The sequence below is a fragment of the Dermacentor silvarum genome, chromosome 1 (genome assembly GCF_013339745.2).
Source record: "Dermacentor silvarum isolate Dsil-2018 chromosome 1, BIME_Dsil_1.4, whole genome shotgun sequence".
In the NCBI taxonomy this organism is placed as follows: domain Eukaryota; kingdom Metazoa; phylum Arthropoda; class Arachnida; order Ixodida; family Ixodidae; genus Dermacentor; species Dermacentor silvarum.
In genome coordinates, this window is record NC_051154.1 from 153,250,981 (window position 1) to 153,278,501 (window position 27,521).

At 46.9% G+C, this 27,521-nt stretch overlaps 1 protein-coding gene across 2 annotated transcripts in view; it reads right to left on the reverse strand.

Moving 5' to 3' along the window:
• The window catches only part of LOC119436251 (protein spaetzle 3-like), a 92,265-nt gene extending 70,373 nt beyond the window's left edge, over window positions 1-21,892 (reverse strand). The window contains exon 1 of one of the 2 annotated variants that reach the window (XM_037703045.2): window positions 21,588-21,892. In XM_037703045.2, coding sequence (XP_037558973.1) covers window positions 21,588-21,602 — 15 coding nt within the window. In that variant the 5' untranslated portion in view covers window positions 21,603-21,892. The remainder of the gene's footprint in view (window positions 1-21,587) is intronic. The other variant, XM_049656658.1, reaches the window with a different exon arrangement.
• Window positions 21,893-27,521: the final 5,629 nt, after the last annotated feature.

A 27,521-nucleotide genomic window follows, 5' to 3' on the forward strand; every position in this document is an offset into this window, starting at 1 on the left:
CACGACAAACCCAGATTTTTTTTTTTTTTTCATTTTGGAGGATTTGTGAACTCGACCTTTGCACACAAAGTCATCTGTTCGAGTTACTTCGTTATAAGTGCTCCAAGTAAATTATTTAGGCCCATGACAGTGCTACGTACTATGTACACTGATTGACATGAAAGTCTCGCGACAGGCACATTCAAGACAATGCCAAGATCATTTCAGTTCAAGACCATCCCAAGACAGGCACATTCAAGAATGAGCATCGACGAAATGGAAACTAGCTTCGACGAATTTTTGGCAAGTCCTCATAAAAGAGGCTTGCACAGCCTCGGTGACGAGTTTTCGTGTCTTCGAGCAAGGCATCGCGTACATCGCGATTCTTTGGTGTACGGCATGTGCATGCAACAGCTGACTGGGAGCAGAACTGGGAACTCACTGGGAGTTCTGCCTATCCTTTAGCATCCATTGTCGATTACATCTTAAACCATTTATCAACGAATGTGTGTTGGTTCAGGTAGGTCAGGTATAGCAGGCGCACAAGCGACTAAATCTGAAGGCGGGCAATCTTAAAAATCAGTAAGCATTGCGTAAGCAACGTTCTACGTAAGCAAACGCATTACGCAACGAACTCCCCATGGCTGGTGCGTTCGACGAAAACTACACACTTATTTCCACACCATAGCAGGAGATGAATATCGTTCTCTCCCAGCAGGCGCTTAGAAGCCAAAGAAACGGGACAAAACTGCTGGCACTGCCTGCTTTTCCTTCGGCGCAAAAGCAGCGAGAATATGTGGATCACGAAATCGCATCCTTGAATCGCGTGAGAAAGGTGCGCTCGAGAGAAAGGATCACCTAGCGCAAAGTCTGATTAGATTCGTCTCTGCACTCGTAATACTCGAGCCCGTGGAAATGTCCGTACGCCCAGGATGAACGGGAAAGCCCCGGAGACCTGAGAAAAAAAGGTGGAGGAGGCAGTAGCGAGAGCAATGAATGACGAGCGGTGAACCAAGGTCCATTCGCTGATTCTTGCACTTCAAGATTTGAATTGGAAAAGGGGGCGAGCTCAACCCTCGCGAGAGAACTTGCCAAGATCCATCGATGCCGGGCACGCGGCAAAAAGCAGCGCGAAGGAGGGGCTAGGCACGCGAGGTCACCTGCAGTTCACGTAGCCGCCTGCTCCCATTCCGAGTGCTTTGTTTCCAGCACTATCCCATAAATTGTGGTCTTTGGTAAGACAGCCAGGTGGGAGCCGCACGCATACACTTCCAAGACAAGCACGAAGTTACACCTATTGGAAAACGAAGACGAGTTACGGCACACAATTGGCAAGTGCCCTCGCTAAAGGAATACGATGCTGCTTGGTGGCGGCTAGAGATCGAGTGTGCAGTTCCCGATTGGTGCACGTTTTGGAAGTCTGCAGCAACGGCGTGTGCCGAAAAACAAGTAAAGCCTGATGACTGGACTCAACCACCAAGATTTTATCAGCTAGGCGCGTAAGACGTTTCATGAGGTTCTAGACTCACGTTCGATAGCGGCAGGAGTTGGGTAATGTATGCGTGGTTACAGCACAGTGTGCGCCGAGGGAGCAGCGCGGTCCACACTCTCAGGAGCAGCTCTGAATTATTCTAAGCGTGCTCATGGCTGCGTACCCTACCATGCAGAATCAGACAAGCGATCTGCTATAGCTCCCAGGTAAATAAGCAGGGCTCTGCTCCGTCGAGGCGCGCTAGTGACGTGGCGTTGCAACCTATGGGGATTTAGGTGCCGTTTCGCTGCTATACAGACGCCGGCTTTTTCGCTCAATGGGCGAGCGAAAAAGGGAAGCGAGCGGAAAGGAGCGACGAAGGGAGGCACTAGCAGTGCGCTCACGTGGGGCTGTCCACTGCACCTAAATTCGACCACTGAGGCGAGTTGATTTCAGTAATTGTAGCGACGCTCACGTTAATGTGTCAGCCTGCGACGTATGAAGCCCAAGAATCTTTGTCGCGGAAAAATGGTCTATAGAGTCTAGCCGGTTCATTATTAACGAAGGCGGCTGGCCCGTAAAAACATTTCTTAACGACCGAAAAGCTTGGTATATAGGCCGACCTCACTACGTCTCCTGCGCATCCACATGCTCAACGGAAATTTGTTTGCCGCCATCTTACTATATGGTGCACTCCTCGGGGGATATTCGAACATGGCAAGACGACTCTGCTCGAAGGTTAACCACTTCGCCAGATATAAAGCCCTCGTATATATATATATATATATATATATATATATATATATATATATATATATATATATATATATATATATATAAACGAGGATTTTTGCGCACATTTCAGCAGTGCATTGACCGAATAAATTATCTGTGAGTGTATTGCAATAACTAATACTGGTAATAACAATAACAAGTAGTTTCAGAAAGTACTGCTGTGTTTTTACAGTGGCGAATATCAGAAACACTAGGCGGCACTTGTAAACAGCACACCTCATCAGATATTGGACTGGTTGTTTCAGAGCGCTCTGGCAACACTGTCATGATCATGTAAAACAACAATGAAGCTGTGTTGCACGAACAAAAGACTTTCAACGTTAGTCTGCCCTTTGTTTTTTTTTCTTTTTACTTGAAACGTCTTTTCAAATAAAAAAAGAGAGGATCCCTTGCTACCCAAAGCATGTTATATTATTATCGCTTATATCTTTGCAACATTACTACCAACGCGCCTTACCTTGATGTCGTTGTGCAGAGGAAAGAATTCATTGCTCGATCGTGCATGTGTCGCGTGCACATATGGCGCAGTTATCGCGTTACGCATGGCGTAATCGAAGGTAAATTTAGCCTCTCGCGCGGTGTTCACAGAGGCGAAGCTCGGCAGTACGTTCGTCCGTCCGAGCAGGAGCGGTCCCGTTTCAGTGAACTCACTATGTCCTAGCAGGTATAACTTATCAAATTCAAACTAGTGCTCGTCAGGAGTTATAAGGCCTGCACGTGTGCAATTTGTTGCAGAAATTTCACGCTTGCTGGGCTTTAAGGCGCCCCCGCGTTCGACACGTCGGGTCCAGAAATGGCGTGACGAGACTCGGGAAACAAGACAGATAAATACCAGACAGCTTTCACCACGTCTGAACGTGTGCGTCTCCACAGGGAGCACAAGCTCACGAGATCGAGGCTAGCGCATGAACCCCAACCATCTACTAACGCACTCGCATATGGTTGCTCGAGCCTCCTGCATGCGGAAGGGCTCGAGCGGCACAGGGCAGGCCCCGGAGCCGTCAGTCTATCGTAATGTTGGACATTATTAGAGACCGTGGCATGCAAACAGCGCTTACGAACGAAAAGCTTTGGGAATTCGGTCACCGATTTCCTTAACATAGAATGAATGGGAACTGGCCGGAAACTTCACAGATCCATGTCGCTCATGTATGCCACCAAATGCAGTAAGCTTATTTTTCCACGCTATTGTCAGTTTTATCCAGTGATAGAGCCGCAAGTCACGCTTGTCAGCTTTTGGGCAGTTCAGTCCCATGACTTCTGGTAGGGAAGCGTGTGATGGTATTTTTTGCGGCACTCCGATGTTTATACTAAGCGTATCAACCAACTTCCCGGAACTGTGGTCCTCGACACCTCGTCACAACAGTCAGTTCAGCTTACTTTCAGCATTGGGCCAAATATTGCCGATGCCACCTCAGATATACATGTCGAGTACTTTGAGCAGTTCTGCATATTTTTTGCATATATACGATTGTAGAACTTATGACCATGAAGAAGTAGGCTCTCGCGATCCTGTCGACGCTTTCTTGGCATTGTCTCACTTCCGACACTATATTCCAAGAGATATACAGGGAATGGCATAGCCTCGAGACGCGGGCAAAGCGGTTCTCCGGTGGGACACTTTGCGACCACCCCAACGACGCATTTTGTCCAGAAGGTCGCGAGCAGGGAGCCCCAATCGGCGTCTTATCTTGGGAGCGGAGGTGACGTCGCCGCAAAGCTTATGGGCCGCACAGAGCGTTCGCGTGGCGGGAAAGCCGTGGCAGGGGCCGCTTATCAGGCGCCGCGATCTGCTCGTCGTCCAAGGCGAAAGCCCTCAGCTAAAGGGGACCACCAAGGGCTACTGGCGTCTTCGCGGCTGTCACGCTGTGTCCCATTGGCTGCAGGACCGTCGTGCCGCCGCGCGCATGCCAATGAGGCCAGCCCGGGGGAGCCGCGATGATCTATCAACGGCCCCGCCGTGCCCTCGCTTTGCGCGCCGCTGGACGCGTTGTCGTCGTCGTCGATCGCGCGCTGATCGGCGGCCAAGAGAGTTTCACCGCCGTGGGCGCTGTCGCGATGGGGCACACATCGGAAGCGCGCGGGACGCGAGCCGCCGGGTCAGCGGGGCCTGTCGCGTCCGTGACCCAGAAAAAGGCGCCAGCCGATGAAGACACCTGATGGGTTTTATGACCACACCGCACGTGCCCCCGACAAGCCCGCACGGAGCTCTTGTTTGTAACCATGTGTTGCGGCGGCACCGAACAGACGTCCCGAAGGCTGAAGGCTCCGTTGCGTCAACGCGCCGACAAGTTGAAGAGCCTCGCGTCCGAGCAGTCAAGAACAAAGAGAAAGCAATCGCAAGCGTCGGCTGGCTCGCGCAGGCCGGCGTCTGCGGCCAACGCGGAAATGAGCACAAGATGTGCCGGCGTACGCAAGACGCCCACCGACGGTAGGGAGGGGAATCGCCACCGGCGGACTCATAACCCACGCTAAAACACGGTGGTAGTTCGTGGCACACTGGCTTCCTTGGAAGGAAAAGCACTCTCGTTACTGCGCAAGCGAAAACTGCTCGTGCAATGTGATACGATGACGGATGCCTAGAAATATACGACGATTTCATCTTAAGCGTTAAATATCACTTACGCGTATCTAATGCAGCAATGCTACAAGTTGCTCTTTGAGATAGCACTTCTCAGACGGCAATTTGCGTATATCTATCATCTCAATATACATAACAGACGAGAATTTGTGAAAAGCAAAGGCTCTGTCAATATATGCTGTTACGAGAGAGATATCCTTTAATTGTGGTTACATACCTGAAGTGCAATACTGAACGGCTGATGAATTGAACGCTACAGAAACGCTTCAAGCAACAACTAAACCACAACCTGTGGAAACGAGAAACAAGTATACCTTCACCGCTGAAGTCTTTCCACCAGATGGCGACTTGGCGTGAGGAGGCAGCCCAACGAGCGCGCGTACGCACAAGATCGTTACAACAGCTCATCTTCCAAAGTTTTTTTTTTCTTTTCTGCACTGCAGTAATTGAACGTGCTCATCCTACTCACCGTGTGCCTAAACAACTCACTTACTCGTTTGTGATGGATGACTTGTGATTAGGACGCCAGTGGAAGAAGTACAATAGCAAGTGCTCCGGCAGAACGGAAGTTTCAGAGCTCCCAGCCTGATTGTTCGCAGCCCCGCATCAAATATCGATCCGTCACATTTTAAAGGGAGTCCCCACATTCGCACGTCCTGAAGATGGTAGGCGTTACTCGTAACGAGAATGTCCCGTATAAGAGAGTGACCTCACACAGACCAGCTATTTGGAAAACCAGCGATTTCTTTCGGCAAGAACAAGTGATTTAAGAGGACCTTGAAGCAGTGTGAGCGATCTTTTCTTGAAGGTCGGAAACACGGGGGTTGTCTCGTTGTTCACTGATACCCTTCGGCTTGAGTTCATTATAGCCTGACTGCGTAGTTGTCGTTTTCCAAATATTCTGAGAAACGCTTGAAAATCGGGATAGTCTTGAAATTGTAATTCCAAAAAGAGCTTTATAAACTCCTAAATTTAGCTCCTAAATCAAAGTTCATTTTATAGATGGGAACCAGGGCCCTTGTTCAGGAAACACTGAGGCTCGTTGGGGCATTATTATATATATATATATATATATATATATATATATATATATGGTACACCTTTGGGTACACCAATCATTGTGATAAGCGCTACTACAAAAAAAGAAAAGAAAAAAGACAGGAGGCGCTATAAACTTCGTCGCAGTCCAGGTGATTGGAAGGAAACAAAGTTAAAAGACGCATGAGTAACCAGTGTTGCCATTTTAGCGATTTTGTCGTTCAATTTATCGACCTTGTCTGCTAAAGTGAGACATTTTTTTTTTCAATTTAGCGAACGGTGACATTTTTTAGCGACGTGACAAAACCATTGGCGATATTTTAGCGACTTCAAAGTTAGGAACGTTGCTTCGAAAATAACCTGTTAGAACTCAATTTATTATCCGAAAGTTACATGTGAGTGGCCGAATTTGGCTGTATGACGCGTAGTTAGCGTAGGCTCTATGATGATGATGATGCTGACGACTACGACGATGATGATGATGCCTGCGGCCACATCCCCATGAATGACCATGATGAGGCAATGGTTGCCTTCACAGGATTCACGGTGTGCTCTCAAAGCGCATAATTTTTGTTATGGGCCTTAACGATCCAGGCTTAACGATCCAGGAACTTAATCGTTCGATTGATGGGCATTTGCAAATTTTGTTAGGTGCGCCTTATGGAGCACCTTATGCGCTCGGGCTGTCGGCGTCTCCTGTCGTCGCCGTCACGGTAAGCAAGCGGCTCGCGCTCGGCACGAGCGCGTGCCGAGCGCTCCCGCGTTCGTCGTCGTCGTCGTCTTCCACAGCTGGCTGCGTTGCCGCTCATCATTCCAGCGTAGAATTTCACTTCTCTTCTGTCGTCGTAATGGGGAGACCGCGTTTACGGGGTTATGAGCCATTGCTTAAGGCAGCATGAGCCCATTAGCGGTGCATCACTGCATGCTTCGCATCTCCCCATGGTTTCACGTTAGTGGAGCTGCATTTCGCTCAATGGGTCATTTGACACTTACACATGAAATGTCATTCACCCCAAACCGAGCCTACGACTTAACTCGTGCTAACTGTAATAACTAATAAAAACTAAAACAGTAAAAAAAAAAGGCGTCCGTAATTTTTTCTGAGACTTAGAACGCAGCACGCGAATAATAAAATAGATCGACTGTGGAAAGGCGCATACATAGGAGCATAGGAGCGGCTGGGCTCGTTCTGCTTCCTTATCGCATAGGTATTGGACAAATCGGTACTGCGAAGAGCATTCAGCTAGATCAAAGGCGAAAGCGTAATATTCAACCTACATAAATCTCGCGTAATTGCCATCGCCGTGTTAACAAGCGACCTTGTCCGTCTTGCAGAAATTTGCTATTATTTCAGCAGTACCGAGAACTAGAAAATGTTCAGAGATAATGTGGACCAAGCGCCTTTCCGCGCTATAAAAATCACATTGCTCGTGTTGCTTTGAATTATGCTGCATTTGGAATGTCACGAACTGAGGGTAAACACCGAATTTCAGCTGTCATCGTTCATGATTATGTAAACATATAGCAAATTAAAAGCCCACAACACACGGTTGGTAAATTCACTGCTAGGAACTCACACGGTTCCTAGACAAACGTAAGACGTTATGGTAAATGATCTACGCCATGCTAGCGTACATTGTATGGTTCCAAAACACCTTTAAATTTACTCAAAAGCTTTAGTGACATTGAAACAAGTTTTGGCGGAAATTTAGCGACATTTTTTTTTCACTTTAGCGAAACGCTAAAAAAGTTATGGCAACACCCATTTAAGTAACACAAAAATGGATATTAAAACAATTGACGACTGAATACCGCTACAGAGCACTATAAATGTTTGCTATAAATGAGCGAAAGTAGGTACATAAAAATCATAGTGTGCAAAATCAGAATAGTTCAGCTCTTGTATAAAGCGGATGAGATAAATAAATGGCAGCATCTAGGAGGGTGATAAGGAAGCAAATCAATCAGCGCCTTTTGGAAACGGGTCGGATCATTTATGGCGAACATGTAGACAGGTCATTCATTCCACTCTTTAATGGGTAGTTCTACAAGCGAGTTCCCATATTTGTTAGCACGTGCGTATACAGGACTAACTTTACGGAGTTCGCACGATATAGTACGGTTTGTAAGAACTGTCATCGACGAATCGTAGTAAAACGTAAAACGTCGGCGAACGTATGCAATTAGCGAAGGGTGCCGCCAAATGCCGGACAGTTAATAGAAACGAAAATATTTCTGAATTCGGCCCCTGGAATCGATATAAAGTAAGCTGACAATGATGATGACAATAATGAAGCAGAATTAGTCTTGCTATATACGCTTCCGTGATCTAATACATATGACCTTTATTCGCATCAGCAGCAGCAGCATCATATTTTTGTCCCCTGCAGGACGAAGGGACCTTCGTGCGGTCTCCAACTGTCTTGGGTCAGTGGCACCCTCCTACGCGTGGAAGTTTCCCTAGCTTAGCACTCTACCCCAACCGTCCGCCACCCTAGACTTCGTTTCCCTTCCCTTGCAGCCCATCCCATTACTCTGATCGGACGCCAGTTATCTGCTACACGCAATGCATGGCCTGCCCAAATCCACTTGTTTCTCTTAATCTGAACTAGAATATAAGCGACCTGACGTGGTAGCCGGCTATGGCATTCTGCTGCCGAGCACGATGTCGCGGGTTCAAGTCCCTATCGCGGCGTCCGCATGCCACTGGGGGCGGAATGCAAGGACTCTAATTTAACAACGCCAGATTTAGATGCGCGGGTAAGCACCGCAAATGGTCGACATTTGTCCGGAGTCCTTCACAGCAGCGTCCCTCATAACCCACAGTTTCGGAACGTTCAACCCGGCGATATTTAGAATATCAGCTGCCTGCAACTGCTCTCTAAATCGTACTGCCGTCTGCCTGCCCCTTAATGTTGCACCTATCATATTCCGGTCCATCGCTCGTTTCGCGGTCCTTAGATGTTTCCTTGTTATCCTCCTAGTTTCCTCCTCTAAGGTCCACTGGTCCAATGCATGGCCTGCCCAAATCCACTTGTTTCTCTTAATCTGAACTAGAATATAAGCAACCTGACGTGGTTGCTTATATTCTATACACGTACGTATTCTGCGCACATTTAAGCTTATAAATCCCTGATGCACTACATACATACATACATACATACATACATACATACATACATACATACATACATACATACATACATACATACATACATACATACATACATACATACATACATACATACATACATACATACATACATACATACATACATACATACATACATACATACATACATACATACATACATACATACATACATACATACATACATACGTTAGTGCTTTCTGTATACACTCAACACTCTTTGAATTTCAGAACGCACTTTATAAATATCTGTAGTAGAAAAGCGAACGTTAAAAAGCAGCCTTGAAATCTACTTGCGCGCAGCGTTAATAACGCACTCAGTTGCTAAGAAAAAGCCGTATCACGATTGAATTCAATGCGGCATGAATAATGAGCACCCGATCCTAACCTTTGCCATTTGTAACGATTGCTTTTGTCTGTGCCGTTTAAGACAAACGAAAACGCGGCCTAGAATGAAGCTATTCGGCCTACTTAGCGAATAGGCTGTTTGAATTGTCTTTTAATTATTTTCTTTCCTATCGCAGGTTTTTGCTATGGTATTCTATGCCTATTTTACTGTAGTTAAATATCTTTGCTGCTTTCGTGTGCGATACGTATCTGGACCAAATAATGAAAGAGTCAAAGAATACCTGTCTTGCTGTCAAAAGAATCCGCAAAAGAAATGGGAGAGCGAGAGAGATTACCGACGATTTTGCAGGCTAGTAAGTACATCAATGGTTATGGGCCGGCTACCTTACGTTAAGTGGAATACTTCGCCATCTTTAACGCCATTACCCTCTTAAGACGAACGCGCTTAACTAGAATGCGAACGAATCACGTGGAATTCATGAATCTCCAGAAAAGCACAACTGCTAGCTTGTTCAAGTTAGCGAAACTGCTCGCATTCACTTGAGAAGAAGGAGAAAGGGGAGAACGTTGAGAGCGAAAGGTGGAATCAAAAGGTTTTGAATCGTTGAGAGCGTTGCAAATTCACATCGGCTATTGATAATGCGAAGTTGGACAGAAAAGAGTGAACGAACGCGCTAATATTACAGTTCTGATACGACAGATTAGGAGCATGCCCTAGTCAAGAAGCATATGGACGATGTGGCAATGCCCGACGAAAAGCTGCAACCAGTGAGGTCATGCACATACTAGTGCAAACAGATTGCAAGCGGTACCTGTCTGGGATGGTACCGCTCGCGATTTGAAAGAAAGGCGTTGCTTCAATCGAGAGAACACGGGTTTTCCCCACGCTAGCTTTTAATCCGTATCCTGAAGGGCTCAGAGTGATTAGGAAAGTTCTACGCATGTTGACTGCGTTCCTCCAAGACAATGAGTTGATGAACATTTGATAAAACATCGTTGCTAATGGCGTAAGAGATATGCTCAGGGGGAATAATTGCCGGGCAAACACACCTGTCTGAACCCACCTGCTGCAACACCACCGCAACCAGTTAATATCTGGCGCGACCACGGGATGGTAACGTCATCCCTTCTTTAAGGTGCAGAATTCTACTTGTTCATGTGAGTTGTAGATCACAATATTAAAACTGCTGCCCTTCTAACTGATTTCCTCGCGCCTTCTCCTTTTGTTGTTTCTCTGACAGAACTGATGCAGAGTTATCAAATGCATCATAAAATACGTCTAGGAAGTCTGTCGTTCGCATTCGTTTCGATGACAAATCAAAATTGCAATGCGGTTTTGTTGGTACGCCATCATGGAATACTACCGTAGCGCTAACGAGACGAGGACACGTGAAGAGCACATATGAGCACTAGTGCTGTGTTTTTGTGTGTTCGTCTGCTTTTCTCGTGGCCCCTCTTCTTAGCGCTACGGTATTATTCCCAGAAGGTAAAATTAAAATTCATATACCAGTCTTCCCCGTTACGAATTCAGTTCACCGCGCAACGACAGTGGATTAAGGACGTTGTCACCACAAGTATTCTGATACCCGCTCATCTTTCTTGCACAATACTGCACCGTGTTCTAGTGCGCACATTTACGTCCAAACGATAATACCAGTAGTTTCGTGTCCGTATTACTCTAACTACTAAATATAGGATGTACTAGGAAGTTAATGGACAGCAGTATTACAGCAACTCTGTGAACTTGATTCGAACAATTTAGCACTGATTGTAAAGCCGCGCTGGAGACGTAGGGATAATCTGCTACATGAATATGCACAAAGTACTCCTAGTACATTGATTTCAACGGCTTGGGCTCATGTGCGTCTTCATATCACTGTGCAAATGTACGTGGGAAATAAGCTCTGTCAAAATGCCGCAGTTTAATTAAAATTTATTTACGTCCCGAAATTGGCATAGTACGCTTATGAGGGACGCCGCAGTGGAGGGGTCCCGAATGTCCATTCAAGTATGCATTGAAGGTTAGCACAATAACCTAAGGGAAATGCCTCCTCTTAGGATACAGATAGAGTTTCTGCCATAAGTTTCGAAACCAAAGCCAGAGCCCTGCCAAAGTGGCCATGCGGCAGGATTCTTACAGCACACGGGGTGCTCCGGAGCTCGTGAGAGTGAGGAGCACTATATTGACCCTATAATGACTCTATCATTATCTAAGGCTCTCTAGGGACATTAGTTCTCCCAATGACCTGGGTACACGTCACAGTGCATGGCCCATAGACAGGTGCAATCATGTGTCGCGTGGCTTCGAAATCCTTGACAAAGGCCGTACATAGATTCGCATGCGAAAACACAAAATCAACATATTGATGGCTACAAATCTTTTTCTCGGATTTCCTTGCATGAAATCCAATCTTTTGCTTATCTCTATTCTCTTTCCGTTAGCGAGTGTATTTCCTGGCCCTGCGCTCTTTCTTTTTTTTTCTTAAAGGTTCTCACACAGACGGTGACAATTGGCCTACCTTTCAGGAGATTGCAATTCTATCGAAACCTTCTCTACAGCAGTAGGCCTAGCTGCACGGGCCGTAAGTATACATATAGTATAGCCAGCACTGGCGCTAGTATTGCGCTGTCGACTTTTGACAGTCTAATATATCGAAGCGGATCTGAAGAATTATGAATGTGCTCTTCAGTCAATTGCGTGGTAGCTGCTGAAGGATATAGCTACCGCTAAAAGGTTGCACACACATACAGAGAAGCACGTTTTAAAGCGATGCTTTCAATGCCCTCCGGGGTTTGGCGCTGCTGCTGCTGCTGTCCGCTGCTGTCCGCTGCTGTGTCGGTCAGTATATATCTCGGCGGACATGTTTGTGGAGATATACATAGGTTATATGTACGCCGAATGCAGTTACCAGCGAACGGGCTTATAGCGTAACTCTTGTGTGCTGACCTGTACACGTTCTATCTGTTCTGTTCTGCACAACAACAAAAATTCTTACATAAAACATGAACGGCTCACAGGTATCGCTAAAGCACACCGATCGACCTGTTAATGGCAGAGCGCGATTTATTCAACGGATTCTTTGATTTACTTCATTTTCTTTTACTTATCCATTCATATTTTCTTTCACTTACTCATCCATTTGCCACTGGGTTTGTGCCTCATTTTAGGCCAATCCTCATAAATGCGCCACTGTGACCCAAGAGGTTGACAGTCGTTAAATATAGCTAGATATGTGTCGCACTTCGTTGTGCATACACATGTCATCGCCATTCTTCACTCGACAGGCATCATACACGGTCTTCGTGACATCGCTGCGTAAACGTCTGACACTGTGCCTGATTTGGTGTTTGCATTTCTTGTGAGCGGTGTAGAGCATAAGCATAAAGATTGCATGAGAATAAAGTTGCTACCTTTGTGATGGATAAACATAAACATTGCGCGATATTCTACTTTGAATAGGATGAAAGAAAACAAAATTATAGGAATCGCCGTTAGTTGTAAAGCGGTCAACTTCACATAAATTCGTACACGTGCGTTGAATCTGCAATCTTTTTTTCTCCTTCTTATTTCTCTTTTATTCGCATGTGCGTCATTTAATCGCCGCTCATCTAGTTCGTCAGTATATTACGTAGGCCAAACCACGACATAATATTCGAATACACAAGCGCCCTGTGCACAAATGCGACGCACTTGACTGTGATGCAGCGCGGCAACTACTCGTATACTTGCTCGTCGCACTACATTAGACCAGTGGAATACAGTGTTTAAGAAGTACTGGTGGGACATTCATGTCTTTGTTAAAAGCATCGCACTGCAGGAAAGCACGGACACAAACATTCAGTGGCGATTTAGCGGTAAATGCGAGAGAAATGCGTCAGCATTACGTCGCACTGCTTTGAGGTCCGGATCCATGATGTAAATCGCGTACACCGCATTTGCACTACAACATTATATATATATATATATATATATATATATGTGTGTGTGTGTGTGTGTGTGTGTGTGTGTGTGTGTGTGTGTGTGTGTGTGTGTGTGTGTGTGTGTGTGTGTGTGTGTGTGTGTGTGTGTGTGTGTGTGTGTGTGTGTGTGTGTGTGTGTGTGTGTGTGTGTGTGTGTGTGTGTGTGTGTGTGTGTGTTGTGTGTGTGTGTGTGTGTGTGTGTGTGTGTGTGTGTGTGTGTGTGTGTGTGTGTGTGTGTGAGACTCCTAATGCTAAAGCATTAAAAATGTGTCCGGCTTTCCAAGTGCGCTACTTTTAACTAAGTCATTAACAGAGAAGGATTTGGCAACTCCTGTCTGCACTGCCTTGCGCGTTTGACCAACGCCTCCTAGGTAGCACAAGGCCGGTGCACATTGATCCATGAGGTCATGCTACCTTGCCCATGGAATCTAATTGGGATGCTCCCGAGCACAGAGTTTCCTAAAGGGAACTCGGCCGCTGCGATCGTCCAGCCACCATGACCCAATGATTGGTAGTACATGGATTTTTCTGATCTTCGTGCTTGTGGCTTGAGACGTTCTTGGGGCTTTGTTTATTAAGCCTCACCTGCCTTCATTGTCTTAAATTTCAAAGCAACTTATACTTGTATAAATGCAGAAGACCCTTTGAACACGCATAATCTCTACTAATTGCAGCGGTTCAGTCTGTCGAGGTGGCCAAATCGAAACGCGCCAAGCGTCTCAACGTGCTCGCTTGCCCGCGAGAAATTTATAAGGGCCGCTTGTGGCCGCTTGTCGATGCATGCGTCCGTGGCGCCATGGCTTCAATATCTGGATTCTGTATTATAAGACGTTCTGTGTTCGAATCCTGCCGTCGCACAATTTTAATGGTATTTGTTTATTTATTTATAACGCACTACTTTGTTTAAAATGCTGAGTTTAAAAAATCACGAGGCCGTTAGAAGCCAGAAGGACGAAGTTTAGGCAACTCCATGCACCAACCATCATTCCCACGCACTTGCAGCTGCATGCCATAGCGCCAGATTTCCCACTAATAATTATTTATGAAACTCTATGCTCCGGAGTAAGCCGTGGTGATTTTGACGTCACCGCTTACGTTACGCCGGGCTTGGCAATGAAAATTTCGGTCCAAGTAGCATGACGTCATAAAGCAGAGTGCTGTGACAGGCTCGCTATCTAGGAAGGCGTTGTGTTGACCCTATATACGTTAAGCCTTCTCCCGCCGCAGACCTATCTCGTCGAGAAGCGACTTTACTGTGTCGCTTGAGGCTGGTCATCGCGTTTACAAACGCCTATACAGCTTTTGTATCGGCATGGTGGAAAGTGCCTCGTGGAAGTTTTAGGGCTGAGACAAATCCAGGGAACACACCCTCTGCTATTGCCTTTCTTTAATTGACCAAAAACAGTCTTTGCGTAACAGGAACGCCGACAGAAATCGGGAACCAGCGGTATACAGTGTCGTACAGCCGTGTCGTATTTGACGAAAACAGTACCTTACACGGTGAGACCATGGACGCTGTTCAATGCTCGAATATGTAGGCGAAACACGATTGCACGAGAGTGAGTAAGTACAGAGTTACACCACGGGACGTTTGCGTCATTTCACATTGTCGTTTTCAGCTCACGGACGACGAGCGGCGGAATGTTGATGGCGCGAGCGCAAACGGTGCAACGTGCCACCAAAGTTAGCATCCTGCTTGCCTCCGCATTCACAGGCTTTGATGGCTCTCGCAGTCACGTACTGGCCGCGGGCGTGGCGTTGGTGGCGTCAGCACGCATTCCAAGGAGGCTGCTACCGTTCGCTGCTTTTCAGTAAACGGAACTATAGTGCGTAAGTGGCCACAAAACACGGGCCAGATTCTCAAAATTTATCTTGCTTACCAGAGTTCGCGTGAGGTTAGCTCAACAACAGTGGCCAGTGATGACAGCCTTTGTAAGCCTTCGTTATCTAAACATTTCACCACAGAAGTAATATCGTCACGTGATAGTGACGGTGAAGAACACAGTAACAAAACTGTGAATCACGAAACGAGCTCTTTATTGGGCCAACCTGTGCCCACAGAAGCAAGCGACACTCCAAGAACAACGATACCGGCGAGCGCAGTCGGCGATCGTCGAAATCTGATCAGCGCGTCAAGCGCGTCGGCTTTTATACATCACTCGTCGAAGGTTCCAGCGTAATCGCTCGGGCCCGCGTGCCTCCCAGAACGTACTACAGAATTAGCGTCGCGCATACAATCAGGTTACGCAAGGTTCGGTGACAAAAGAAAACGTATAGAACCATCGATAACATTCGAGAGACTTCCGATACATGCAGGCGCGTCCTGCGCCGAGCAATAACGTTTAACATTTGTTAGCCGATAAAAAGCGGTCACCGGGGAAAGATAAATAAGTACACGTGTCAATCTCGATTAGCAGTGTAAGTATTGCCAGAGGGGTCGCTATTGGCGATTCGGCGGTAATTTGAGACGGATGTATTGGCGAAGGCAACCGCCGATATTATCTATTTCAAAGGAATATCTCGCAACACTTTCACAGAGTGCCACAATAGAAATAACGAAGAAAGACGCACAGGTGTATAATTGCCAGCAACTTCTTATGACGCTATTATTTATGTTCTTGAAGACATCCTTTTCTCGCGTTACTGCTAAGATTTTAACCTAACTGAAAAACGAAAAAGCACTGCTAAATTTCCACGCGTGAGATTTTCATTTCAGATAATTATTGTTATTAGCTCTCATTCTACAATGGGAGTGTGTGTGTGTGAACGAGGGGGAAGGGAAATGATGGAGGTGCTACGCTGGTCATTTGCCACCACAAGCGCTGCCAAGCCACATAACACTCACGAAAAACGAACCCGAAAAATAGGGATTCCGATGCACCCTTCCAACACCGCTACTTTTGTTACAGTACTAACAAAAGCCAAGGCGGGATAAGTGGCGACCGATTTGCCAGGCTCAACTATCCTGTGGAACCGCCACCCACGCTACAGTCACTCAACTGTCTTCAAAGAAATTCGGAAAGAAACAAAGTTCGTCCTTGCATTTATCCAGCACTAACATATGTTCACTAACTCACTTTATTTAAAATCAAACGCACAGTCGAGAGCAAAAGTCCAGGCACCACAGCTGCCGCGAAAAACCTTTTTTTTTTCTTCTTCACAGTCTACGAATGAAGACTTAATTCAAGTGGACCCGCCGTGGTGCCGTATACTGGCTTTGGTGTTGCGCTGTTAAGCCCGAAGTTGCGGTATGAAATCCTGGCATGCAACGGCCACATTTCGGTGAGGCGAAATGCAACAACACCCGTGTACTGTGCATTGGGTGCACGCTAAAGAACCACAGGCGGTCAAAATTAATCGGGAGTCCCCCGCTACGGGGTGCCTCATAATATTTCGTGGTTCTGGCGCGTAAACCTCGAGAATGTTTTTATTCAAGTGGACAGCCTACGTGCGCCTGTTCGACCAACGTTATACACTAAGACAATTCCACTTTGCACAGCTGTTTCAGAAGGAATTTTAATTTTTTGCTGATGGCATGACCTCTAGATTTTTGCTCTCGACCGTACATATGTAATGTCAGCAAGAGAAGAAAGAAAGCTAAACAAGGACAATTTCGCATAACGGGAACGCCGATTGCGCTTTTTTCTTTATTTCTAAGTCTTGTGAATGTAACTTACAGCAATAGTAGCCAGCATCGCAGCTATAGTAGCAGCAAGTGTCGTTTCTGGTAGATACACCGACAGCCGCGCGTAGCACGGAACCGGTATCCGCTATGCTTCTGGTATATCGCAGCTGCCAGAACTAGTTACACCTAGCTTCATCAGCGAGCACATGGAGGGACTGGAACTATGCCAACGTAGGCAGCATACAATGGACGGTGTCGAGGGGAGGCAATAAAGTAGTAGACAGTATTTTTTTTTCTATTTTCGCCACATTCATTAATATCATGGAGATTGGCGTGGAACGCTGAGGCAGCTTACGGGCGCTACCGCTTAGGCGTGTATGGGGCGCATTCCCAAATGTGTACTCTTTGCGAGCCACAGTACGTGTGTCGCCATAGACTAAATTTTTTGTTGTAACAAATAAATTTAATCGAGTGCGTTTATTTTTTTATATATACCACGGTGATACCATATGTATGGGACTAAACATGCAAGAAGGGCTCCCACAGATAATGTACGTATTAAGCAAGGACATCGTATAGTAGTTCATAAAATAATAAGTTACGAAGAGTTTCAAACATGCATGAAAGGATGTCCCACAGGTCAACATTAATACAAACAGAAAAAAATGCAATAACTAACCCGATAATTTGGAACAAAAGCGAAAGCTGTGAGATACAAATGTGCATATAAAAAAAAAGAAAGTATGCCAGAACAGCCACGGGATAGCACTTGTATACACTGGCTGCTCGTACAGAGCATTTCTCAATTGACGTGAACATGCGGCGCAGGACCATTGCTTGAGCGTCAAGCACTCATGGCCACGGCAGTAAGTCGCTGAGCGAGAGCGCGCAGTCACAAGAATCGTAAGCTCTCGAACGGCACCAGGTCCGGACTCCTACGACGCTGTTCGCGTATTCTACTGTACGATGAGAAAGGGCGAAAGCAACATTTTGGAAAAGAGGATAACTGTGTTCTTAGAAGTACTGAATGCTGGGCGAGTTGGTATTCCATACTGACAAAAAATAGCGCGAAAAAGCAAGAGACGAGAAAGCGATACAATGCGCTCGTAGCGTGTTTCTTTCTCGTCTCTTTCTTTTTCGCGCTATTTTTCGTCAGTATGGATAACTGTGTTATTTGACGCTCGATGGCGTGGAATGTTTACAATTGAAATTCAGTTTGGCGACTGACCTTGGTTGAGCCATATTACTGTGTTAGGTAGCTCGGGCGTTATGAACTAATGTAATCGAATGCCTTGTTATGAGTAACATAATATCTGGTCTCTTTACATGGGTCATTAAGGATGAGCATTGGATTTTGTCACGATAACTACTTCCGTTCTTTTAAACATACGAGGCCGGAATTTCTGAAGACTGTACTTGCAGTGTTAGTACAACCCCGTAGAGGAGATTTTAGCCTGAAAGGATCCGTAATGGTGACCATAGGTTGCGTATTGTGTTAAGCGCATATATCAGTTTTGAGGCAATCTGAAAGGTGGATAAAGATTTATGAAAGTAAAAAATTGTCATCACAGTAGAACGAATCTACGCAGGAAACCTTATCTGAAAGAAAGCTTTGCATTTGAAGAACAATTCTCCTTGGTCCTAGGTCCAAACTCGGGACCAACGTCATTTTGGCGCTGTCGCTCAACCTAAGCAGGAGGCACGCTGATGTTACATAGGTAACAGTGTCGTTTTTATATATGCATCTGGGTGGTTGCCGCTGCCTTTAATTTCTTCGCAGGAATGGGTGGGCACCTCGTTTTCTCTTCTCAGAGCTAGGTAACAGCAGTTCTCTTCCTGCATCTCTCAAGATTCGACCATTACCGCAGCAATATATTTTACAGATAACAGCGGAACCTCCTGAAGAGCTTAAACCTGGAAATTTTTATGACGCAAACAACATGCGGCTACCTGAATGTTCTACTCATATATTCAAAAAGTTGCTTGGGAATAGCCGCAGCGAAAACTGCCGTCCTCATTCAGGCCACGCCATCTGAGTGAGACAAGGCCTGCGCTAAAGGCAACTATAACTGACCTTAAAAAAACAAATTTTCATCATGATCGCAACCAGATGACGGCACATGTTACTTTGTTTCATGTAACGTATGATTTCGTGCTATCCGTTCTTTAATGCCTAACAAATAAGGAGGTATATGATGCATAGAACTCGAACTCGAAAGGTCGGAATGAAACATGGAGTGTCTTAAAATGCTAATTCCAATCTAAAGAGGTTGATATACCAAGAATACATTATATGTCCCGTAGGAACTCCAGATCCTTCTAAACCACTTCCTATCCTCGAAGAAAAGGTAGTCCCAACAAGAAGCGTACGCATGGGTGGCGGTAAAAAAATTAATGGTATAGGGCGACAGACGGCGCGCAAATCATTGCAAGAACAGGTGCATGTCGCCGCTCACGACAGCGCTACTCTAACTAAATATTTGGGATACAATCGACATTTTACTTAAAATAAAACATCATAAATTACCAACGCCACTGCGCAGAGTAAGTTGCATAGCTGCGACTGTTCCTTGTTTAACCATGCGAAAAAGTAACGGATTCCCACCTACACACGACCCTTTTCGCCACAATTATAGCGAACCCCTGTCGCCGTTATTTCTACTTGAGCAAGTTATTCAAACACAGAATTACAGCATAAACAGCAAAGAACGGCAGCTCTGTTAGGGAATGCGCAACTGCACTGCAAAAACTACTCAGAGGTTTGTTGCTCTCGAAGGCCGGTATATAATCCTGTAGTGAATATGGAAAATGTCCGATATGTACTGGCCTGCAGTGAATCAATATAACTGTTTGTGTGCACTGCAATTGACTGTAAGGACATGTCGTAGGGTAAAAAAGGGTTGGTTTTCCAGCGCGATTTACTATCGCATGGCAGGATATATATTTGTTAATTTGTACACCAAAATTCACGATATTACGTTGTACAATTTCAGCACGAACATTTACTTTCGGCAGCTTAGCGTAGCAAAAGAACACGTTTGACGCTGATGCACCTGCCTGACCGACAGAGTACTACATAAGCACATACCAAAGGAAGTGAAAATACACGACGTGAGCAGCTTTTCGTTGTCGTCCAAGCGGGGGAAGAGAGGCAGTGAGTGTGGGAAGCGGAGAACTGGAATCGCGACGTCTGTGACGATGGGAAGGTGGTTGTATAAGCCACGCTCTCAACTACGCATGCTCTATACCCACACGGTATGATGAAACTACTTGGTAATTTCCTGTGTACACGGGGTTTGGTTTCGAAGTCTTAGAACAAGCGAACATGTGTCACAATTGAGCGTTCACCCTTCCCACTCCGCACGGTCTTGTCGCGGTTCCTTTCAGCATTCCATTTAGTTATTTCTGGATCTGCAGGCAACTCCTCGTTCAAAGTAACCGCGACGTAGGAACAACACGAACAACTATTCCGCAGGAACCGGCTACCAGAAGTCTGCCGCAATACTATACATTTTCAATATGCGAGGCACTATGTTCCGTTGCAAGTGCAGGCATGCTTAGTGGAGGCAGAATGAACAGCGACCCCTATTACAAAACATTTCATGTGTACACATCAAAGTCAGATGATATTATAACATTTGCCTCATCTTCTTTCCCATTAAAATCGTGCAGCATAGCCAAGCCCATTTAAGCTCCAGCCGATGAGGTTACCGTGACGTTAGCTTAAGAGACGTTACGACAGTCCTGTACCACATTTACCTAAATGGCTTCCATACGTACAGCATTCCAACTATAAAGAGAGGGAAACTAAAGGAGCGCGTATAAAGCCTCAATATGGCCACTTCGCAAAGTGGTACCGCAGCGGCATGACGCCGGGAAATATTCCTGGTTCAGTGGCTTATTCTTATTTTCCAAACGGCGTATGGTATCGTATAACAAAAAATGGCACACCACATCCCAAATGCTGCACTTAGAAAAAGTCAGAATAAAAAGAAACAAGAAATGATTTCAGAATGTGATATTGCCTTTGTAACGCTCCTTTGAAAATCAACTAATCTAAATTCGTACATTCTCATGGCAGCGACTCCTTTCATACGTCATACAAACCTCTCGACGAGCACATGAGAGGGCAGAGGTCTAAAGTCAGTTTCATCAATCTCCGGAATTGGTACAGGCGCTACACTTCAGGTAATGTTGACATAATTATGCATTCTTATAAGCTGCACTGCTCGTTAGCGCCTACGATTACATGCGGCTACTTAGTGCGGCTGTTAGGTTATACTCGACACCGCCCCACAAGGAACCACGGCCGCTTGTATGCTCACAACATGCAGATGAGGATACGTCTTTTTGGCGACCGTCTCCAAGTTGCGCTGATCAGCCTTCGAGATAGCGGATTCTTTCTTTTTTTTTTCGCTTCTTTTCGAAAAGGTTCTTTGTTGGACACTTTGTATAGGTGTCCAACAAAGAGCGAAAGCCGTCTCCGTTCATGAATTCCGCGTGCACTTCTCTCGACAGCTTGTTCCGTGGGGGAAAAGGGGTGTGCAGCTCTGTCGCGTCTGAGGGTGGCAGCCCGGCGCGAGAGGCTCGTCTCACTCACCACACGCGCTTCAATCGAGCACCGGGATTCCAAGCTCACCTGACGCCAATCCATGTCGTTCTTAGCCGCATGGAGTCGCAGCCCATTCACAGTCCGCGTGGCCTCCCTGACGATGATCCACTCGGGTCAGATCGGCGGACCGCCATGCGCGGTGGGTAAACCCGAGGTGCGTCGCTCTGTCCGCGTGGATGCTCGCCTCGCAGCGGGAGGAGAAAGCGCAACCGCACTCGGCAAGGGCCCGACTGGCGCTACGTCGCCGTGCAAGTGCCGGTCGCGCTCACGAACTCGCCGTCGCCCGAAACCACGGACGAGCCTCCCCCGCCGGGGGCGCCCTCCTCTCCGGCCGCCTCGAGTCGCCCTCGCCAGATCTCGTTTTCTTCTCCTTCCTTGCACACTTTCTACCCGAGCCTTTGTCTCAGCGGCGCTTTCGAAACGTTTCGCGCATACATGCTGCCGCCTGGTCACCCTTTCCCATCGGCCCTCGCACTCGACCTCTCGGGAAGTTGGCGATAATTCTAGGGAAGGAAGCTGCTGTGCGATACGGTTTTGCAGTAAGGGCCGTTGTACCGCACGCGCGCTCATACACGCGCACCGTCTGTGTGCCCACTTTCGCATGCGCGACGGTGGAGTAGCCCAGAACGGAAGAGGCACTCCTCGCCGAAGTCGCAAACGCGTTCCTCCATTCGATCCATACCAGCATTCACAGTTGCGCGCATTTGCTGCCAGTCCGGTTACGATTCGCCGGATTCCAACATGACTGGTGCGGACGCGTTGTGCATTGTTGGCTACCTATAAGAGGCCCGCACAGACCGTACACTTTAAAAAAAATGTCCCGGGGTAATTACTAACACAACATAAATAACTTTTTGTCAAATATGTTGCTATAGGCGCTTAGTGAAGCCCAACTATTAACGGCAAAGTTATAACTAGGTCGGCAACATCGTTGGATAAACCATGACTGACTTCGCTAGAGCTCGCACCATGTAGCAAGTGATTGTACAATACGCTGTTTTTTATTACGCCATCCTCAAACCACATGTCAATACCTGAGAGGCGATGTAAAATGCGTCATCGCGATGCTTTGCCATACGTCATTTCGACAATAGCCTTCACAACAAAGTCAAAACATTGCCGAACAGTGCGAGTGCCGTGTGTCGCTTTTATATAGCCATAATCTGCCTGTCGTTCGTATCCATGTCCCTGTGTTGCGCTACACTTCATCCCAATTCAGTATGACCGAACTAGACTACATCGCCACCCCTGTCATCTCAATGAGCCCAATTGAAACAATGAGCGCATAAGTGTTTCACACAAATACAGAAGGACATCTATTGCATTTCTCGTACCTATTGCCTACAGTTGCACACTAATATGTCAATGAAAATGGTGTAATTGTATTAACCTAACCTCATCAAAGAAATGGTTCACAGTGGTAGAACAAGAAATGTCGCTGGAGCCAATGTTTCGACAAGGGGATTTGTCTTCGTCAGGGCAGCAACTGCTTTTCTTAGCAGCGTTTATGTACGCGTAGCTCAGTTTCCCCCACCCTCAATGGGGGCGAAGGTGGGGAATATATAAGATGGTGCGCGGAGTAGGGTGGGGGAAGTTCGGACTTTCACTAATCTGTTCTGACTTTAATGTGCCGTTGCGTTCTTGAAATGTTATATTGCATATACATAATGCTGTTTCTGTGCATTTAACGTCGTTTTTTGTCTAGCCAGTGCAGGAAACGTGATGCAACGGGTTGTTCAAAAAGATAACGTCGCATGAATCCCCGCTTTCGCGTTAGAACGCAGCCATGGGAGAACACGAAAATATCCATTACCATATAAAACTACACTCCCCTTCGTGGACTTGTTGTGAAGGTAGAGATTCGGAAAAAAAAGAAAGGATTGTGAGGAAGTGGAGGGGAAACATGATATTTGCGATAATGAATTGCAACTGAGCTTTTCTTTATGCTCCTGAATGATGTACAGAAGAATTTACTGTCCAGGTGTGTAGTACCCTTCACCGTATTAGTGCAAAGTTGTGCATTGGTATCTTCGGCCGAATACACCAAGCTTCTTTTTCGAAAAGATTTTATCACTAACCGGCTCCTTTTATATTGATACCATGATTAGCCAGCACGCCGGCACCATTCTTACGAACCATCTTAGCACACGAACTACTATGTTAATCTCGCCAACCTACCGACAAGACCACACGCGACGTTCAGTGTGACTGATTCTTCAAATTATGTTAACCTCCATGCCACATTCACTTACTTTTATCTCTCTCAATTCTTCGAATTGTGTGTCTATTACGCCGGGCTTCGCACCAGCAGCACGACAAGCCGTGGTGCCTTACTTAAGCCTCAAGTGCAGCTTACCATTCCGGGGATTAGAAGTCTGACTTGCTCAATTTTGTGCTTAAACAACTCAGTTTCTTCATTTTGTGTTGGAAGTATAGCTAACACACGCACATCTGTAATGACGGCCCGGTTTCTCCGTCCAGCTCAGCCCGAGCTATGGTTGTCCCGAAAAGGTTAATGACAGCCCAGATGAAGATTGCCCATGTCACGACATCTACAAGTGCGGAACTCGCAGCGATGCGTGATGCTCTTAAGTATATATATATATATATATATATATATATATATAGCTTCGAGAACAGCGCTTCATTGTTTCGAGAACTTCCGAAGCAATGAGTCATATCTTGAACCAGCATTAGAACGTCTACTGTTATTTCTCCGACGTGGCTACCAAAAACAGGTGGTAGTTGAAATGATGGGGCGTTATCATATATGACAAACAAAAAGGCCACAGAATTATGCTTTATTGGTTGTCTGTCCACCGCGGCGTATAGGCAATAATCGCGCAAATGGAGCCGCTTGAACATCACATCATGAGCGACACTCTATTCCGATCACACTTTAAAGGATGGGCGCTGGTAGACAACTCTGTTGGCTCGCTCATTTGTTGTCATCACATTAATGGAAACTCCCACGTTCGACACGCACTAGACTGCACACATTGTACCCCTCGCTACAGCCCCCATCTCCAATCGGACTACTTCTCTCGTCCTATGTAGGTTGTGGCTCGGAGTTGCGTTTATGAAATACTACTTCGCCCTCATCGGGATGGCTGACAGTGCTGTGTGGGTTGTCTGCGATCGCGTCGAGGCTATCGGCCACCTGTTGTGTGACTGTAAATACTCAGTTCAATGCACAGGGACAATCACTCTCCATCGCATTAAAGGGACACGGACACAAAAGTTGGCGGGTGGTTTTTTGCGTCGGAACAAAAGTTGAACTGTTGAAAATGACGAGTAAACAAGCTGCTTTGAAAAAAAAAACGAGAAACGTTTTTTTTTGCGATTTTCTGTTGCAGTTTGCCTCCAAGCGGCCGCCGGCAGAAGCTGAAATTTGACGTCATAACACCCACCCGCGAGCGCGCGCGGCCAAAGTAGGCCACAGTCGTCGCAGTGTTTCCGGGCGTATCGGTCCCTTGCAGCCTTTGTTTAACCCCTTTCGGCGATCTTCGCACGTGGTCCGTCTGAAACATCCCCGTCGGCGCTCCACGCAGGTGGTGCGTCTTACATGCGCCTTCCCGCGGTCGTCGCTTGGTATTGACGCGTTCGTCGCGGCGGAAGGAAATGCCCAGACATTGCTCTTATAACAGCATCGTCGGTAGTGACACGCCGTCGCACACGTTTCCCAGAGACGATAAGGTGCGTAAACTTTGGATACCTGCCTGTCGGCCATCACGCCCAGCCTGGAGACCTGTAAAAAATGACTTCATTTGCACGGACCACTTCATCGACGATGATTATGTGGCCAGCCCGGCTGTGCTGAAAAGCCTCCGCATGCCGCTCAAAAGGCAACGCCTAAAGCCTGACGCTGTGCCATCGGTCTTCTCACGAAAACGCAAGGCAGAAATGAACAGCAGCGCGTTTGAAAAGAGGAAGCGAGAAGAAGTCGGTACTGTCTTCGTTCACTTGCAGCCTTCTTGAGCTGTGTGAGGGCGAGGCTGGGGCGAGATGCCCGAGGCTGGGCACGAAGGCAGTAATGTCTTTAAAAATGTTGGCAAAGCATTGTAAAACAATACAAGGCTAGCGCGCGCGAGCGCGACTCACGAGATCAGTCCTACATGGCAGCGGGGCAGACAGGTGGTGGTGGTGGTGGTGATGTTGAAGCAGGCGGGGTTAGCCTGGCATACATAGCCGGCAATTTTTCCGCCTGATCCTCCTTCGAGTTGAGATCAGGGGTGTGTCACCAAGTGTCTATGAGCCCCGTGTCTCGCAGGAAGGCCAGCAGCAGTCGTTGCGCTCTCTTCCTGGTTGTCGCAGGTCCTCCGGGGAAAACGACGGCTTCAAAGGTCCTGTGCGTAAGACCACTCTTTTGTAGGCTGTCGATCATCGCTTTTCTTTCTTTGTCAAACTGGGGGCGTATCCAAATGTAATGTTCGATGTCACCAATGTCACCACAGAAAGTACAGAATGGGGAAGCGCGAAGCCCAGTCTTGAATAACCAAGCTGTGGTGTACGCGGAGTCCGTCCTGATGCGGTATAAAAGCATCGCTTCTTCGCGGGTAAATTCATGAGTCACACAGGCTTCGTGGGTATTCTTGTGGATCTCCCTAAAGTGAAAGCGGATTGCACCCTTAGGGTTCTGAAAAGCTTTTGGAGCTTTCACTTTTGGGACACATGTCAGCGCTAGGCGTACAAGGGCGTCAGCTTTCTCGTTTCCATCAATTCCTACATGTGATGGTATCCACTGGAATCTTATATTAAATCCTTTGCTTGTTAGATCGTTAATCAGAGCCAGAGATTGCCTTGTAAATTTCTCTAGAGGTATGCCACGATGCAATCTCTGTAACGCTGACTTGGAATCCGTCAGCACCACGACATCTCGTGCAGAAAAGGCCCGTAGTTTTCGCAAAGCCGCGGTGATTCCGGCGCTTTCTACTGTTGTAGAGGAAACTACGCAATCTAGTCAGCCAGACCATGACACATCAAGGGATGGTATGCAGAATGCCGCTGCACAGCTATCTGTTTGTGCGCACACCGAACCATCTGTGTACACTTGTAAGTGGCGTAGAAACGCTGTGATCAAGTGTTCCAGCACAATAAACTTTGCTTCTGCAGTTGAAATGGTGCGTTTCGCCGGTAGGTGGGGTACACTGAGGCTGCAGGTAACGTCCGAAAAAGACCATGGCGGGTCAAGGCGACTGCGTTTAGGCCATTCCAATCCTAAAACTTGGAAAGTGTTCAGCGCCGCATAGAAATGTGGGCGAGTTCTTGCTCTTAGCCGCCGGAGAAGCGCCATGACTGTGCGGGACTCGCCCAGCCTTAATAGCTGCGTCAGCAACGCCTGAGATGCCAAGAGACGGAGTGGAAGAGACTCTGCCTCATTAGTGACTTTCTTGTTTGAAGCCGTCTGTGGAACTCCCATCGCCAAGCAAAGTCCCTTTCTGTGTACAGCCTCCAAGCGCTCGAATTGACTCGATGATGGTGATATCAAAGGGAGCTGATAGAGAATGCGGCTTGTTATCAGTGCAGCGTTCAGTTTAAGCATGGACATAGGGTTGTTTCCCCAACGTACACCTGCCAATCGACGAAGTGCGTTGACTCTTTGCACTGATGCAGCCACAACACTTTCGACCGCACGACGCCATAGTAGCCTGCTGTCGATGGTGACGCCCAGGAATCGAACATGAGTTGCACGGAGAATTGAATGCCCTTTGATATTCAGCGTCAGGCGTGTTGACTTGCGTCTCACTCCCGGGAAAAGCATGAAGGCAGATTTTTCCGCTGATAAAGATAGGCCAAGCATCGATAAGTGGCGTTCGATGGCGGAGATTGCGCCCTGGGCTATCCGGGCCAACCGTTTGTGTTGGTACCCCGAGATCCAAATGCAGATGTCATCTGCGTAGATGGACATTTTAACTGCCGTCCGACCTACTTTCAGTGCATCTGGAAGGCTGGCCATGGCAA